The sequence below is a fragment of the Pristiophorus japonicus genome, chromosome 2 (genome assembly GCF_044704955.1).
Source record: "Pristiophorus japonicus isolate sPriJap1 chromosome 2, sPriJap1.hap1, whole genome shotgun sequence".
Taxonomy (NCBI): domain Eukaryota; kingdom Metazoa; phylum Chordata; class Chondrichthyes; family Pristiophoridae; genus Pristiophorus; species Pristiophorus japonicus.
The window spans coordinates 365,537,026-365,552,926 of NC_091978.1; the positions used below are offsets into that span (position 1 = coordinate 365,537,026).

General features: G+C 48.0%; 1 protein-coding gene across 12 annotated transcripts in view; it reads left to right on the forward strand.

The window, feature by feature from the left end:
- The window catches only part of LOC139250361 (PDZ and LIM domain protein 5-like), a 301,980-nt gene that overhangs the window by 208,809 nt on the left and 77,270 nt on the right, over positions 1–15,901 (forward strand). For 9 of the 12 annotated variants that reach the window (XM_070872813.1, XM_070872816.1, XM_070872817.1 and 6 more), the window contains exons 6-8: positions 497–514; positions 2,355–2,524; positions 8,631–8,667. In XM_070872813.1, the coding sequence (XP_070728914.1) occupies positions 497–514; positions 2,355–2,524; positions 8,631–8,667 (225 nt within the window). The remainder of the gene's footprint in view (positions 1–496; positions 515–2,354; positions 2,525–8,630; positions 8,668–15,901) is intronic. The other 3 variants (XM_070872815.1, XM_070872853.1, XM_070872832.1) reach the window with 1 other exon arrangement.

Consider the following 15,901-nt stretch of genomic DNA (forward strand, 5'->3'; position numbering starts at 1 on the left):
GCCGAGATTTGGATCACCTCTAGTTTACGTAGGGTAGAATGTGGGAGGCCAGTCAGGAGTGCGTTGGAATAGAAATCAACTAGTCCATGCCAACTGTTTGTGCTCCACACGAGCTTCCTCTCGCCCGATCAGCATATCCTTCCGTTCCATTCGCCCTCATGTATTTAACTAGCTTGCCCTTAACGGCATCAAAATAAAATCTTTTGAGTGCCACTACTGAGCCACGGCTTGACACCCGAGGTCACAGAAATTATGTACTTGTTAGTGATGTACTTGAAGTTTAGATGAGGCTTTATAAACTTGGGGCTTAATCACCTTGTTTCCGATGACTTAACCAATCTGTTTGTGTCACAGTCTTGTATTGTACTCTCGGCCGTGGTTTATATGGAGAATTGTTCATTTCTGTTCATTTTCTATCCCTACCTTCGGGCACTGTTTTTCTGCTTTTCCATCTCTTCCAACGCTGACTTCAACTCCCCTCTCTTCGTCTTAAAAGGAGACCGCTGCATACACGGTAATTCTGCAGGTCTTTTTAGCTTTCATTCAGCAACACAAAGGTTTCTTCGTTGTGTGCGTATGTGTTCTTGAGGCACAGCGGCCGGGGGAAACGTTGACGCTGGCAATGCCCGAGACACTGAGCCCCAGTTCTGGAGCTGTGTTGGCTGGTGGAAGGTGCTAACGCGGGGGAGTGGGGGAATGGGGGAATAGTCTCGAGAGCAAGGGGCTTTGAAACCTGCTCCTGCACTGGTGGCCTAAAGAGTGACCCCCAACAGTGCTCTGACCATTAGTCAGGTATTTCTCCACCCATTCAAGGCATCCAGTGTGGTTTGCAGGGAATTTACTTTGCAAGTTCTCTTGCAGTCAACCGGTAATCCATGATTGAGCCATGTTTTTAAATCAACAAAAACTTAAAGTTAAAACTAAATTGCTCTGCTCTTCCTATTTTACAAATAAATCCGACCTTTCGGCAATGGTGGAGACTGTCTGTGGCGTCAGCACTTGACCATCTCTTGCTCAGATGGCCTTCCCCTACCCCGTTATCCGCAATGGTTCTGTTCCGAGCTCTTTACCTCCGTTCTTCCTTCTGTTGTCTCATTGCACGGGTAGCAAAATGTGTTCGAGACACGATTATCATGCAATGGTTCCCTTCTCTGCATTGACACGGAGTTGGTTGATTGGTTGGCAAAGACCACCGTCAGTGGAAGCTGCTGCACTCTTAGCCCCATACCAACTGAAGTGAGAGGCTCCCAATATTCCCTGGTCCCACCCCCCCCACCCCCAAAGCCTTCCCATCCTATCCAAGGCTCAAGTCTGGAGTGTGATGGAATTTTCCGCACTTGCCTGGTTGGGTGTAACTACAACTAGCATTTAAAGTTAAACACCACCCAGGACAGTTTAGTCCACTTATTACACCCCTTGCAACTGCGCTCCACATCCATCACCCCTGTGGCTGCAATATAATGCTCTGTACGGGATTCTGGAGATGAGGGGGTTGACTTATGAAGATTGGGTTGAGCAGGTTGGGCCTATATACACATTGGAGTTCAGAAGAATGAGAGGTGATCTTACTGAAACCTATAAGATAATGAGGAGGCTCGACAAGGTGGATGCAGAGAGGATATTTCCACTCGTAGGGGAAACTAGAACTAGGGGGATATAGTCTTAGAATTAGGGGCCACCTCTTTAAAACTGAGATGAGGAGAAATTTCTTCTTGGTTGTAAATCTGTGGAATTCTCTGCCCCAGAGAGCTGTGGAGGCTGGGTCATTGAATATATTTAAGGCGGAGATAGACAGATTTTTGAGCGATAAGGGAGTGAAGGGTTATGGGGAGCGGGCGGGGAAGTGGAGCTGAGTCCAGGATCAGATCAGCCATGATCTTATTGAATGGTGGAGCAGGCTCAAGGGGCCAAATGGCGGACTCCTGCTCCTAGTTCTTATGTTCTTATGTTCTGACTTCGACAGCATCTTACACCTCCAGCACGGAAAAGCCAAGAGCAACAACCTCCCTGTATTTACCCTGTCGAGCCGCGTAAGAATTTTTTAATGTTTCAATGCGGTCATCACCTCATTCTTCTAAACTCTGGAGAATATAGGCCTACTCTGCTCAGTCTGGTGAACCTTAACTGCTCTCTGAAATGCCTAAAGTCAGTCAAGAAGGCCACCACCAGCTTCTCGAGGGGCAATTAGGGATGGGCAATAAATGCTGGCCTTGCCAGCAACGCCCACATCCCAGGAATGAATTTTGAAGAAAAGTATATGATTCACGCAATAAATGGTTCAATGTCTTTCCAACGCTGACGAGATAAGCGGCTAACGTTTTTTTTCTGGTGTTGCTTCTTTCCTCCATGTGCAGCTCCCCCCGACGATTTATGACCAACATCCAACCTGACGTCCATCATCATATTCTCAGCGATCAGAGCAAGAAGCGTCTGATGCAAGACACCGAGGACTGGCAGCCCAAGACTGGCACTGCCCAATCTCGCTCCTTCTGTATCCTTGCCCAGATGACTGGCACTGAGCATTGTAAGTAACGTCGCAAAGTTTACTCTGCTTGTGTGCGTAAAGGAGCTAAAGTCTTCAGTCTTCTTCTTCCGTATGGTACTACCTGTAGCTAAGCAAATCAAACGTCAATATCCAAGTCGGATATCCAAGTTAGGCGAGTGGGCAAATGCATGGCAGATGCCGTATAATGTCGATAAATGTGAGGTTATCCATTTTAGGGGCAAAAACACGAAGGCAGAATATTATCTAAATGGCGGCAGATTAGGAAAAAGGGGAGATGCAACGAGACCTGGGTGTCATGGTTCATCGGTCATTGAAAGTTGGCATACAGGTACAGCAGGCGGTGAAGAAGGCAAATGGTATGTTGGCCTTCATAGCTAGGGGATTGGAGTATAGGAGCAGGGAGGTCTTACTGCAGTTGTACAGGGCCTTGGTGAGGCCTCACCTGGAATATTGTGTTCAGTTTTGGTCTCCCAATCTGAGGAAGGACGTTCTTGCTATTGAGGGAGTGCAGCGAAGGTTCACCAGACTGATTCCAGGGATGGCTGAACTGACATATGAGGAGAGACTGGATCGACTGGGCCTTTATTCACTGGAGTTTAGAAGGATGAGAGGGGATCTCGTAGATACCTATAAGATTCTGCCGGGACAAAACAGGTTAGATGCGGGAAGAATGTTCCCAATGTTGGGGAAGTCCAGAACCAGGGGACATAGTCTTAGGATAAGGGGTAGGCCATTTAGGACTGAGATGAGGAGAAACTTCTTCACTCAAAGTTGTTAGCCTGTGGAATTCCCTGCCGCAGAGAGTTGTTGATGCCAGTTCATTGGATATATTCAAGAGGGAGTTAGATATGGTCCTTACGGCGAAAGAGATCAAGAGAGAAAGCAGGAAAGGGGTACTGAGGGAATGATCAGCCATGATCTTATTGAATGGCGGTGCAGGCTCGAAGGGCCGAATGGCCTACTCCTGCACCTATTTTCTATGTTTCTATATCCAGTTCAAAGCTTCCGGTATAACAGTGTGGATATCTTGTAGGCTGCCTGCGAATTCCATCTGAGGGCAGTGCTCAATGATGCAATAAGGGAGTCGAGGGTTATGGGGAGCGGGCAGGGAAGTGGAGCTGAGTCCATGATCCGATCTCCCATGATCTTATTGAATGGCGGAGCAGGCTCGAGGGAACAGGTGGCCTACTCCTGCTCCTATTTCTTGCGTTCTTATGTGCTCCAGGGTCTGATTAGGAGCTCCACATGATGGGGATGCTTCAATCTTCCATCGATGGGGAAGGTTTCATTATCGACCGTGACCGGTTCTGAGACGGTTGATGGTTGCCCACTGTTTGTGAGGAAGGTTCGATCCTACAGGTTGTACTGTGGGGTTCTCGATAAGCAATCCATTCCGTATGTCGCAGTTCTTCCAAACATTTCGCCATTGGTCATTGAGGCTGTTACTGCCCTGTGTGCATATAAGAACATAAGAAATAGGAGCAGGAGTAGGCCATACGGCCCCTCGAGCCTGCTCCATCCTTTAATACGATCATGGCTGATCCGATCATGGACTCAAGTTCCCCGCCCGCTCCCCATAACCCCTTATTCCCTTATTGTTTAAGAAACTGCATGAGGTCAATTATTCAGCTTCCCCCAGCCCCCCCCCCCCCCCCCCCCCATGGGTGCCCAGACCTTGGTGCATTCCAGCCTATCCTGTTGGCTTGTCTGCTTAAAGAAGTTGATAGTTTTTCTTGATCTACCCTATTTCCTCTGGTGGGGTGGGAGACTCCAGAACAAGAGGGCTTAACATTGAAAATTAGAGCCAGGCCGTTCAGGAGTGATGTCTGGAAGCACTTCTTCACACAAAGGGCAGTGGGAATCTGGAACACTCTTCCCCCAAAAAGCTGAGAGGCTGGGGGGGTCAATTGAAAATATCAAAATTGCGATTGGTAGATTTTTGTTGAGCAAGTGTTACGGAACCAAGGCGGTTAGATGGAGTTATGATTTCATTGAATGGTGGACCAGGCTCGAGGGGCTGAGTGGCCTCCTCCTGTTCCTATCGGGTGTAATCGCACAGTGCTCATAGAATCATAGCATGATTGAAGGCCATTCGGCCCGTCGAGCCCGTGCCGACTCTCAGCCAGTCCCACTACCCCCACCCTTTCATAGTAACATAGAAACGTAGAAAATAGGTGCAGGAGTAGGCCATTTGGCCCTTCGAGCCTGCACCGCCATTCAATATGATCGTGGCTGATCATGCAACTTCAGTACCCCACCCCTGCCTTCTCTCCATACCCCCTGATCCCTTTAGCCGTAAGGGCCACATCCAACTCCCTTTTGAATATGTCCAACGAACTGGACTCAGCAACTTTCTGTGGCAGAGAATTCCACAGATTCACCACTCTCTGGATGAAAATGTTTATCCTCATCTTGGTCCTATATGGTTTAATCTTATACTTAGACTGTGACCCCTGGATCTGCACTTCCCCAACATCAGGAACATTCTTCCTGCATCTAACCTGTCCAGTCCCATCAGAATTTTATAAGTTTCTATGAGATCCCCTCTCATTCTTCTAAATTCCAGTGAGTATAAGCCTAGTCAATGCAGTCTTTCTTCATATGTCAGTCCTGCCATCCCGGGAATCAGTCTGGTGAACCTTTGCTGCACTCCCTCAATAGCAAGAATGTCCTTCCTCAGATTAGGAGACCAAAACTGCACACAATATTCAAGGTGTGGACGAGGGGATTAAATGTAATATCCCCAAATTTGCGGATGACACTAAGTTGGGTGGTAGTGTGAGCTGCGAGGAGGATGCTATGAGGCTGCAGAGCGACTTGGATAGGTTAGGTGAGTGGGCAAATGCATGGCAGATGAAGTATAATGTGGATAAATGTGAGGTTATCCACTTTGGTGGTAAAAACAGAGAGACAGACTATTATCTGAATGGTGACAGATTAGGAAAAGGGGAGGTGCAAAGAGACCTGGGTGTCATGGTACATCAGTCATTGAAGGTTGACATGCAGGTACAGCAGGCGGTTAAGAAAACAAATGGCATGTTGGCCTTCATAGCGAGGTGATTTGAGTACAGGGGCAGGGAGGTGTTGCTACAGTTGGACAGGGCCTTGGTGAGGCCACACCTGGAGTATTGTGTACAGTTTTGGTCTCCTAACCTGAGGAAGGACATTCTTGCTATTGAGGGAGTGCAGCGAAGGTTCACCAGACTGATTCCCGGGATGGCGGGACTGACCTATCAAGAAAGACTGGATCAACTGGGCTTGTATTCACTGGAGTTCAGAAGAATGAGAGGGGACCTCATAGAAACGTTTAAAATTCTGACGGGGTTCGACAGATTAGATGCAGGAAGAATGTTCCCAATGTTGGGGAAGTCCAAAACCAGGGGACACAGTCTAAGGATAAGGGGTAAGCCACTTAGTACCGAGATGAGGAGGAATTTCTTCACCCAGAGAGTGGTGAACCTGTGGAATTCTCTACCACAGAAAGTTGTTGAGGCCAATTCACTAAATATATTCAAAAAGGAGTTAGATGAAGTCCTTACTACTAGGGGATCAAGGGGTATGGTGAGAAAGCAGGAATGGGGTACTGAAGTTGCATGTTCAGCCATGAACTCATTGAATGGCGGTGCAGGCTCGAAGGGCCGAATGGCCTACTCCTGCACCTATTTTCTATGTTTCACCAAGGCCCTGTACAACTGCAGCAAGACCTCCCTGCTCCTATACTCAAATCCCCTCGCTATGAAGGCCAACATGTCGTTTGCTTTCTTTACTGCCTGCTGTGCCTCTATGCCTACCTTCAATGACTGATGTACCATGACACCCAGGTCTCATTGCACCTCTCCTTTCTCCGTAGCCCTGCAATATTTTTTCCCTTCAGATACATATCCAACTCCCTTTTGAAAGATAAGATTGAATCTGCCTCCACCATCCTTTCAGGCAGTGCATTCCAGATCTTAACCACTCACTGCGTTTATATATAAAACAAATTAAAATTCTTGCATCGTCTTTGGTTCGTTTGCCAATCACCAGTGTCCCAGCTCCTTTGCTCGGGGCCTGATGTGGGAAGGATTTATTTACTTGTTGACAATGGCGGTTGGGTCTGAGAACATCTGCTTTCACTTGTATCTGAGCGAGAGAGAGAAACTTGGGACAGAATGAGATCTGCGTTGGGGTGAAATGTTCAGAATGCTTCAGTATTGGCAGGAATTTGCCTCTTAAATAAATGTGGCATCCTAACAACCTCCAGCTACTTCCAAATCTGTTGCGGAAATGGGATCTTGCGCTGGGGAGACGAGGCACGGGCTTCAAAAGGGGAGATAATCCTGTCAGTTTCCGATCTCGGGATCCCATCTTCCTTGTGAAAAGATGCAGTGAATGAGAGAGGGTGCTGTCCCAGATTGTAGGAGGAATGAAGCGTTAAATGGTGGAACGGGAGACAAGTCCACAGCTTGAAGGCTTTCACCTGCCGATGTAACTATTTGTACTGCACTTTTTTTGACAGACAGGTGTCTGTCCAACCCTACCCCACCCCCGTGCCCGTACTGCATTTTTTTTTTTGACAGACATGCGACAAGCCCTGCCCCTGTCAAGCTCCGCCCCCCCCCTCCCCCCCACCCCCCAGCCTGAATCATTCCCTCTACGTGGTGCCAAGAAGCTGGACCTCAGGCTGGCATGGGGTGGGGGGGGGGGGGAGGGGAAGGGGGGGGGTGGGAGGGGGGGGGGAGGGGAAGTGGGGGGGTGGGGGGGGTGGGGGAGGGAGGGGGGGGGTGGAGGGAGGGGGGGGGGTGGAGGGAGGGGGGGGGGGTGGGGAAAGAGAATGAGAAAGGCTAGGGGGAGAGAGAGAGAGAGAGAGAGAGAGGCTAGGTGGAATGAGAGAGAGAGAGGGGCGGGGGGAGAGAGAGGGGCTGCGGGGGGGGAAGTGAGAGGAGAGGGAGGCTGTGTGGGGGGGTGGGGGAGAAGAGAGAGAGAGTGGGGTGGGAGGTACGGAAGAGACACAGGTGGGGTGGGGGGAAAGATACATCACGTTCTTCCAACCCCCTACAAGGGACATTGTTGGGGAGGATGATCTCCAGAAGTCACGACACTGTCACTATTTACTTCATACCCAATAAACCTGTTCACAATCCGTACACAATGCCTGCCCCATCTATGGGGGCGGGGGTGTAGGTGGATGCACTTGCGCTGTGGTAAGGCACTTTGGCGAGGGGAGGGATGTACTTGAACTGGGGTAAGGCACTTTGGCTGGCCCTTTCTGTCTTCTGGGGAGCTCTGTCCTCTGTTGCTTCAGGAAGTGAAAGTGGATCGAGTTACAATTTGCAAAGTTGGTGTGACCTTGGGATGGGCGGTTCCAGTTACACATTCCAGTGAAACTTCAGGCAGTGGCTGGTCCCCTTGGAGGAAAAATCAGAAACAAAGGGTGGAGCATGATGGCCATTTTTGCAGCACAAATAAGCATGTCCTTAATCTGTTTACGGTTCAGTGAAAGAAAGAAAGACTTGGATTTATATAGTGCCTTTCACAACCATCTGACATCTCAAATCGTTTTACAGTCAATGAAGCACATTTTGAAGTGTAGTCATTGCTGTAATGTGGGAAATGCGGGAGCCCATTTGAGCACAGCAAGCTCCCACACACAGCAAGAGGCCAGAATCAGAGGAGCGTAGAGATCTCTGAGGGTTGTGGGGCTGGAGGAGGTTAGAGAGATAGGGAGGGGGAAAATTTGAAAACCAGGTGTGAGAATCTTAAAACCGAGGTGGTGTTGAACCGCCTCGAGCGATAGCGATTCAGCCACCCCGTTTTACAGATTAAACATCGCTCCATCTGGTGCCAGCATAATCTGGTGGGTAAATGGAGTCAGGACACACATCAGTCATGATCTCATTGAATGGCGGAACAAGCTCGAGGGGCTGAATGGCCTCCTCCTGTTCCTGTGTTCCAGAGTACCATCAACAACATCGTGTGTGTGTGTGTGTTTAATGAAAATATACAGGTTAAGCAAGACCCAAAAAAACATCAATTCTTGTCACGAGCTGACGAACTCACCCTGTGGTGGATTTTTTTGTGTGTCAACTATTTAATCCACTCTGGCAGCAGTTCTTTATGTTTCCTTCTGTTATTTTTGTTCCAGTGGAAATGCCATCAAGCGAGACTAACAAGAAGACGAGGTAAGAGACCGTGTTGAATATATCTGTGCACGAGTTGTCACCGTGGGGCCTCTGCCCTTCTGCCATTTTGGCTTTGACTCTTGCCGTCGAGATGTGAGCTGCCGTGTTCATTAACAGCGACAGTGCTTCATTACAATATAACTCGCTCCGTCTGGCTACAGATTTGCAAGAAATGGTATTGTTTGTTGGAGTGCTTTGCATGATGGGATGGATTGCATCAAATTAAAGCCAAGTGAGGTTTTATATTGCGGACACGTAACCCAATGCCAAAGGTCTCGTTATGTCCCAAGTATACTAGTCAGCACTCTTAACACAGAGTCACTTATTTCAACCATTGCTGATTCAACTTTTACCAAGCGTGAAATGGGTCCCCTGCTGTCTTAGTAATGTTGTTCAGTTTAATTTATCTGGTCCATTTTTTTTGGAGCCAAAATCAATTTGGAAATGACAAGAATAGACTTTAGTAGATCCCATGTTATGACTAATATCTAATGGATCCCATGTTAGGACTGCAATTCTTTAATTGATGCCATGTTATGATTGCAATATCGAGGAGATCCCATGTTATGACTGCAATATCTTTAATAGATCTGTAAGGGGTTCTCTGGGAGTGTTGTTGTGCCTTGGGTGTCTCTCTCTGGGCTTCTGCCCTCACAGCTTATGCCTGGCCTGTGAGGTACCCTGAGTGCTGCAAGAGCACCCCTGGAGAGACTGTGTCCACAGCTTATGAAGGGGGTTTTGAGACTCGTGCGTCCCCACAGCTTATGCCTAGCCTGTGAGGCACCTGTGAGTGTCATACACTCCAAACCCCTTCTTCCCTAGCCTGTGACACACAGTTGAGCGTTTTCAAGGTGCTCCTAGCTTCCTTTACACTGTTCTGACATAAGACTCACGATCAGGAGATGTAATACAATAGAACTGAGACAAGGTGATTCCAAGAGGAACTTAGGCTTCCAATTTATTTAACAAGGCGTATCTCAACAAACAGCAATACACCAACAAAACAATCCCCCTAAATCCCACTAAACGGACACAACGAAAATCTTTACACAAGTTTAGCAGTACAATGCCCAACCTCCCACCTTTCCTGGCCTAACTGAGTTGGGAGTTCCGGGGACCAGAGGTTATACTCACTACTGTGCCTTCTGCAGTCTGGTGGTTTGTTTCTTCTATCTTCGGTGTCTTTGGACACTGGTTTTCCTTCAGTGTCGAGAGGCTTGCTGGTTGTTGGATCACGAGAGCAGGGAACCACACACAATGTGTCAGAAACCCCCTTTTATAGCGAGATTATCCAGTCCGCCACTCCTGCTGAAATCGATCCTTCCCATTGGTGGGCTTTGTGATTTTGAAAAATGCAGCAGTTTTAGATTATTGCGGGTTTTTTTTCCACTGATGTTAATCTACTCAAGGTTTGAGTGGGTGTTGATTGCGTTGGCCTCCTGTAGCCATTGTGGAGGCCCTTGGGTTGTTTTGGGTTCCCTAGTTTTCTGAAGGTCTGCATAATTTCCTTCCATAGTGTAAACATGGGGGAAGACAATAGCCCGATAATGGCCATGAGTTTTCAAGCAAGTGCTCTCCCATTGGCTTGAAAGCCCCATGCTTCGGGCTGACTCTGTCCCACCATTGGCCCTCCGGTGTCCTCCCCCGTCCAATCACTGCTCTGCCAAGGTCAAACCGTCTCGGTTTCAATTTCACATTGTAGCACAGACAGACCCACAGCCCTTTTCCTTCTGGGTAAAATGAGGGTTTTTCGACCTCCCCTACAGATCCCACGTTATGACTGCAATATCTTTAATAGATCCCATGCTTTGACTGAAGTCGGGAGAGATGTATGTATACATAAGCGGGCGGCTGACCTAATATTGCCTGTTTTACACAATGGCTTAAAGTCAAAGTTACCCGTGAGGAGTACAATGATCTTGCCTCTATCCTGCCAATCGGCATCAGTGAGAGACGAACAGAATAACCAGGGCGCTCTGCTCCGAGGGCCCGGCAGCCTTGGCCGTGCCCCCACTCGGGCCTCGCTGGGTGATCCCAGGGTCATAAACAGTTGCCCCTCTCTGGGAATTTGTTGAACTTGGAATGGAATGTTTTTAATGCTCAGTGGGAACGGACTCTCGTAACCTCAGACACTTGGTGCCGGCCGAGGGTTTTGCCCATTCCTGCACAGGACTTTGCTGCCACTGCACCTTGGCCCGCGTCCATGTGATCAGGGTCTGTTGACGGAGGCTAGCAGGGTGTGTTTCTTGGCTCCAGTGCGACTAACTCTAGATTGGCGTTACCCGCAGGCCTCAGTGCCCTAAGTGTAGTCATGGTCTGTAAGCCTGCTCTTGGTGTCAAGATCAGAGGTTGGAGCATGAGTGTTGGAAGATTGAGGGTATGTTTGCTGTTACTGAGAAACCTTGAACTAGAGTGTTGGGCATCAGAGCGGAGGAAAACCGGTTTGTTGACAATGGGCTGTGGTTTTAGAAGTTAGTAGATTTGGAAGAGGACGGGAAGACGGGGGGGTGTGGGGGGAATTAGGAACCTTACACTTCTGAAGTCTCGGGGAAAGTTGCCTTGGAGTTGGAGCAGCAGATCAAGAAATGGGAGACCCCTCCTCCTTTCCCATTTTGGGAACTAGATATTCCAGAATACTTAATGTTTAGAAGAGATGGGCAAAATGGGAATGGAGGAGGGGTAGCCCTGATAACGGATGGGATAAAGACAGGAGAGAGAGAGGATCTTGGCTCGGAAAATCAAGAAGTAGAATCACTTATTACCCAATTGCCAAATCACTTCCAAGTCGATACAATTTCAATACAGTACACACCAAATACAGGTACAACAGCCACTTTATGGTAACTGCATTGATTAATCTGTGTCTATATGTGTTACATACTTTTTTAAAACCCTCACTTGCCGCCTTAATTCCAAATCGCTTAATCCAGATTAGCTTCAGTTTCAAATATTTTTTTTAAGCAGTTTGGTTACTAGATTGAGCCGGAACGCGAGAATCGTTCAGCGGGGGATATCAAAAAAAGGATGGTGTTTTTTTTAAAGAGAGCTTTTAGTACCTGTTGAACTGCGAGAGAAATGAAAGACCATTTGGAGGTGATATTGGTCATGCTGACACCAACCCTTATTGGCGACTTCACACTGCACGTTTTGCATTGGTGTGTACATCTTGAATCTATTCACGTGGGACCTGTGCTAATGCTGTAATGTCAAAGCAGTGTCTGAGGGAAATGCAATCCTAGTGTGCTCCATTGTGGGGGTGAACAGGATTGCATCGGATATACGGCCCAGAAACAGGCCATTCGGCCCAACCAGTCCATGCCGGCGTTTATGCTCCACTCGAGCCTCCTCCCGTCTTTCCTCATCTAAATATATCAGCATAACCCTCTATTCCCTTCTCCCTCTATGCTTGTCCAGCCTCCCCTTAAATGCATCGATACTATTCGCTTCAATCACTCCCTGTGGCAGCGAGTTCCACATTCTCACCGCTCTCTGGGTAAAAAAGTTTCTTCTGAGTTCCCTATTGAATTTCTGGGTGACTATCTCATATTGATGGCCTCTAGTTATGCTCTTCCCCATGTGCATAGACATTTTACTACATCACGTTTTTTAGACATTGGTTTGAACCAGTAGAGACATATTAGAACTTCCACTTGAAACTGTTGTGGTTGATTGTTTTTAAGCGCTTTTATTAAGCTGAGGTTAGCGGGCAGAAGGCAGTAAATGCTTCTCCAGCCGAGACTTGATGGTAAACTGATGGCGCCCTCTGCTGGTTCTGCGGTAGCTCAGTCTCAGTAGAAAGACTTGCATTTCTATAGCGCCTTTCACGACCACCGGACGTCTCTCAGCGCTTTTCAGCCAATGAAGTACTTTTGGAGTGTCATCACTGTTGTAATGTAGGAAATGCGGCAGTCATTTTGCGCACAGCTAGCTCCCACAAACAGCAATGTGATGATGACGCAGATAATCTGTTTTTCGTGATGTTGATTGAGGGATAAGTATTGGCCCCAGGACACCGGGGATAACTCCCCTGCTCTTCTTCGAAATAGTATCACAGGATCTTTTACATCCACCTGAGAGGGCAGACGGTGCTTTGGTTTAACGTCTCATCCGAAAGACGGCACCTCCGACAGTGCAGCACTCCCTCAGCACTGCACTGGGAGCGTCAGCCTAGATTTCTGTGCTCAAGTCCCTGGCGTGGGACTTGAACCCACAACCTTCTGACTCGGAGGCGAGAGTGCTGCCCACTGAGCCATGGCTGGCACAGTGAAGCCCAGTGACTCCTTTGCCGCACCTGCCCTGTGCCACTCTGGTCTGAACATCGACCTAAATGGCAGCGAGGGTGTTGGCAGGGAAAGAAGCCGGGCATGGCATGCATTTAATTTCGATTCCGGTAAATCGGGATCTGACCCCGAGGGCTTGATCTGCATAGTGTTGTGTCCCAATGGCCTGTGGTAACCAGTGATGCCAATTCGCCAACCAGGACTGGCACCTGATCTAAATGTTCTGTGGCATTGTTTTTTGTCACAGTAGGAGCAGCTTCATCGCTATCAGACAACTAGGTGGCTTTTTTTTTAACATAACATTGACATTTTTATTCGGAATGTGTCGAGTTTTTACAGATTTCAGCAAGTTTAATAGGCAAAATTAATCTCAAGCAGAGCATATGTAAAGGTTTTAATATTTAACGGAAGAATCTCAAGTGAGTGATAATGATTGCTCTCTCTAGTCACTTTATGCAAGGTTTCTAAGTTACTTTGACATTACTTTTTTGAAAACAAATCTCCACAGTTGAGGTTCTTAACCAGTTAAGGTCATGTGACAATGCAGTCGTTCAAAGACCTTGGTATTAAATCCCTTAATAAACCAAAGAGCATAAGCATAAGAACATAAGAATTAGGAGTAGGCCATTTGGCCCCTCGAGCCTGCTCCGCCATTCAATGAGATTATGGCTGATCTTCTACCTCAACTCCACTTTCCTGCACTATCCCCATATCTCTTGATTCCCTTAATGTCCAAAAATCTATCGATCTCTGTCTTGAACAGACTCAACGACTGAGCCTCTTGGGAAGAGAATTCCAAAGATTCACCACCCTCTGAGTGAAGAAATTCCTCCTCATCTCAGTCCTAAATGGCCGACCCCTTATCCTGAAACTGTGACCCCTGGTTCTAGACTCCCCAGCCCGGGGGAAACATCCTCCCTATATCTGCCCTGTCGAGCCCTGTAAGAATGTTGTATGTTTCAATGAGATCACCTCTCATTCTTCTAAACTCTTAACGTACAGGGCGCACATTTTTGAATTGCCCTCTTCCCCCCAGCCAAACATGGATTTGATTTTGAAGAGCAGCAAAAATAAAGTTGCAAACCGCTCCAAAATGGGAGGGGGAGGGGTTGCAATGTGTGTGTGTGTGTCGACAGTGTGAGTAAGGCTATAGCAGTACTTGGCCTACTGTGTTGTGTATGAGGCATTTATGCATTCTCTCGATTGCTGTTCAAGTGCGTTGATGCCTCTTAGAAAATGATGCCTTCCTTCCGCATGCTGTGACTGCCTTTTGATAAACTCGGGTGACAGTGGCATGATCTCTGCATGTACTTACTTTCTGTCCAACCCAAGCACTGATGAATTTGCCTGTGCACGTCTCAGTGGGGTTGGGTGTCGAGCTAGATTGAGAGAAGTGGCCGTTTCTCGTTGAAGCCTTCAGTTGACCGAGAATCAATTTTTTTGTTTTTGTTTGTTCGTTCGTGGGATGTAGGTGTCACTGACAAGGGCGGCATTTATTACCCTTGAGAAGGTAGTGGTGAGCCGCCTGCTTGAACTGCTGCAGTCCGTGTGGTGAAGGAGCTCCCACAGTGCTGTTAGGGAGGGAGTTCCAGGATTGTGACCCAGCGACGATGAAGGAACGGCCGATATATTTCCAAGTCAGGATGGTGTATGTGACTCGGAGAGGAACGTGGAGGTGGTGGTGTTCCCATGCGCCTGCATCCCTTGTCCTTCTAGGCGGTAGAGGTCGTGGGTTTGGGAGGTGCTGCCGAAGAAGCCTTGGCGAGCTGCTGCAGTGCATCCTGTAGATGGTGCACACTGCAGCCACGGTGCGCCGGTGGTGGAGAGAGTGAACGTTGAAGGTGGTGGGTGGGGTGCCGATCAAGCGGGCTGCTTTGTCCTAGCCTCCAAACCTGGCAAGCTTAAAAAACTTGGGTTTGGAAGGTGCTGTCGAAGAGACTTCACTGTGACCAAGTTCTTGATTTTATATTTGATCGCAGTCTTGACAAAATTGAAGAGTCTCTGTGTCTCTCGTAGCACGGTGCTACTGTGTGCGGACAACCGACAGGCAATGTATGGAGTGGTAGATGTGGGGCCCTGGAAACTAAACCGCATTGGAGGAGGCATACTGAAGGTCTTGACCATCTCACTGTGTGGGGAGATGCCCAGCAGAAGCCATGTTGTCCTTCAGGCCTGGCACAGTGGCCCAGTAGTTATGGTATTAAACTAGCAGGTCCTAGAGTTCCAATTCTACCTTGGCAAGTTGTGAATAAATCTGGTTGTTTGTGGACAGGCACCAGAATGGCCACCAGATCCAACAGGGAGGGGCGTTCACTACCCACTCTGGCCTACACGTGACGCTAGTCTCTCTCTGGGGTTGCCTCATTACCCTCAGGTTAACTAGGAATGCGTAATAAAAACAGAAAACGTTGGAAATACTCAGCAGGTCAGGCAGAGAAGTCTTGCTACAACTGTACAGGGTATTGGTGAGGCCACACCTGGAGTACTGCGTACAGTTTTGGTCTCCGTATTTAAGGAAGAATATACTTGCATTGGAGGCAGTTCAGAGAAGGTTCACTAGGTTGATTCCGGAGATGAGGGGGTTGATTTATGAGGAAAGGTTGAGTAGATTTGGCCTCTACACATTGGAATTCAGAAGAATGAGAGGTGGTCTTATCGAAACTTATAAGATAATGAGGGTGCTCGACAAGGTGGATGCAGAGAGGATATTTCCACTCACAGGGGAAAGTAAAACTAGGGGACATAGTCTCAGAATAAGGGGCCGCCCATTTAAAACTGAGATGAGGAGAAATTTCTTCTCTGAGGGTTGTAAATCTGTGGAATTCTCTGCCCCAGAGAGCAGTAGAGGCTGGATCATTGAATATCTTTAAGGTGGAGGTAGACAAATTTTTGAGCAATAAGGGAGTCAAGGGTTATGGGGAGCGGGCAGGGAAGTGGAGCTGAGTCCATGATCA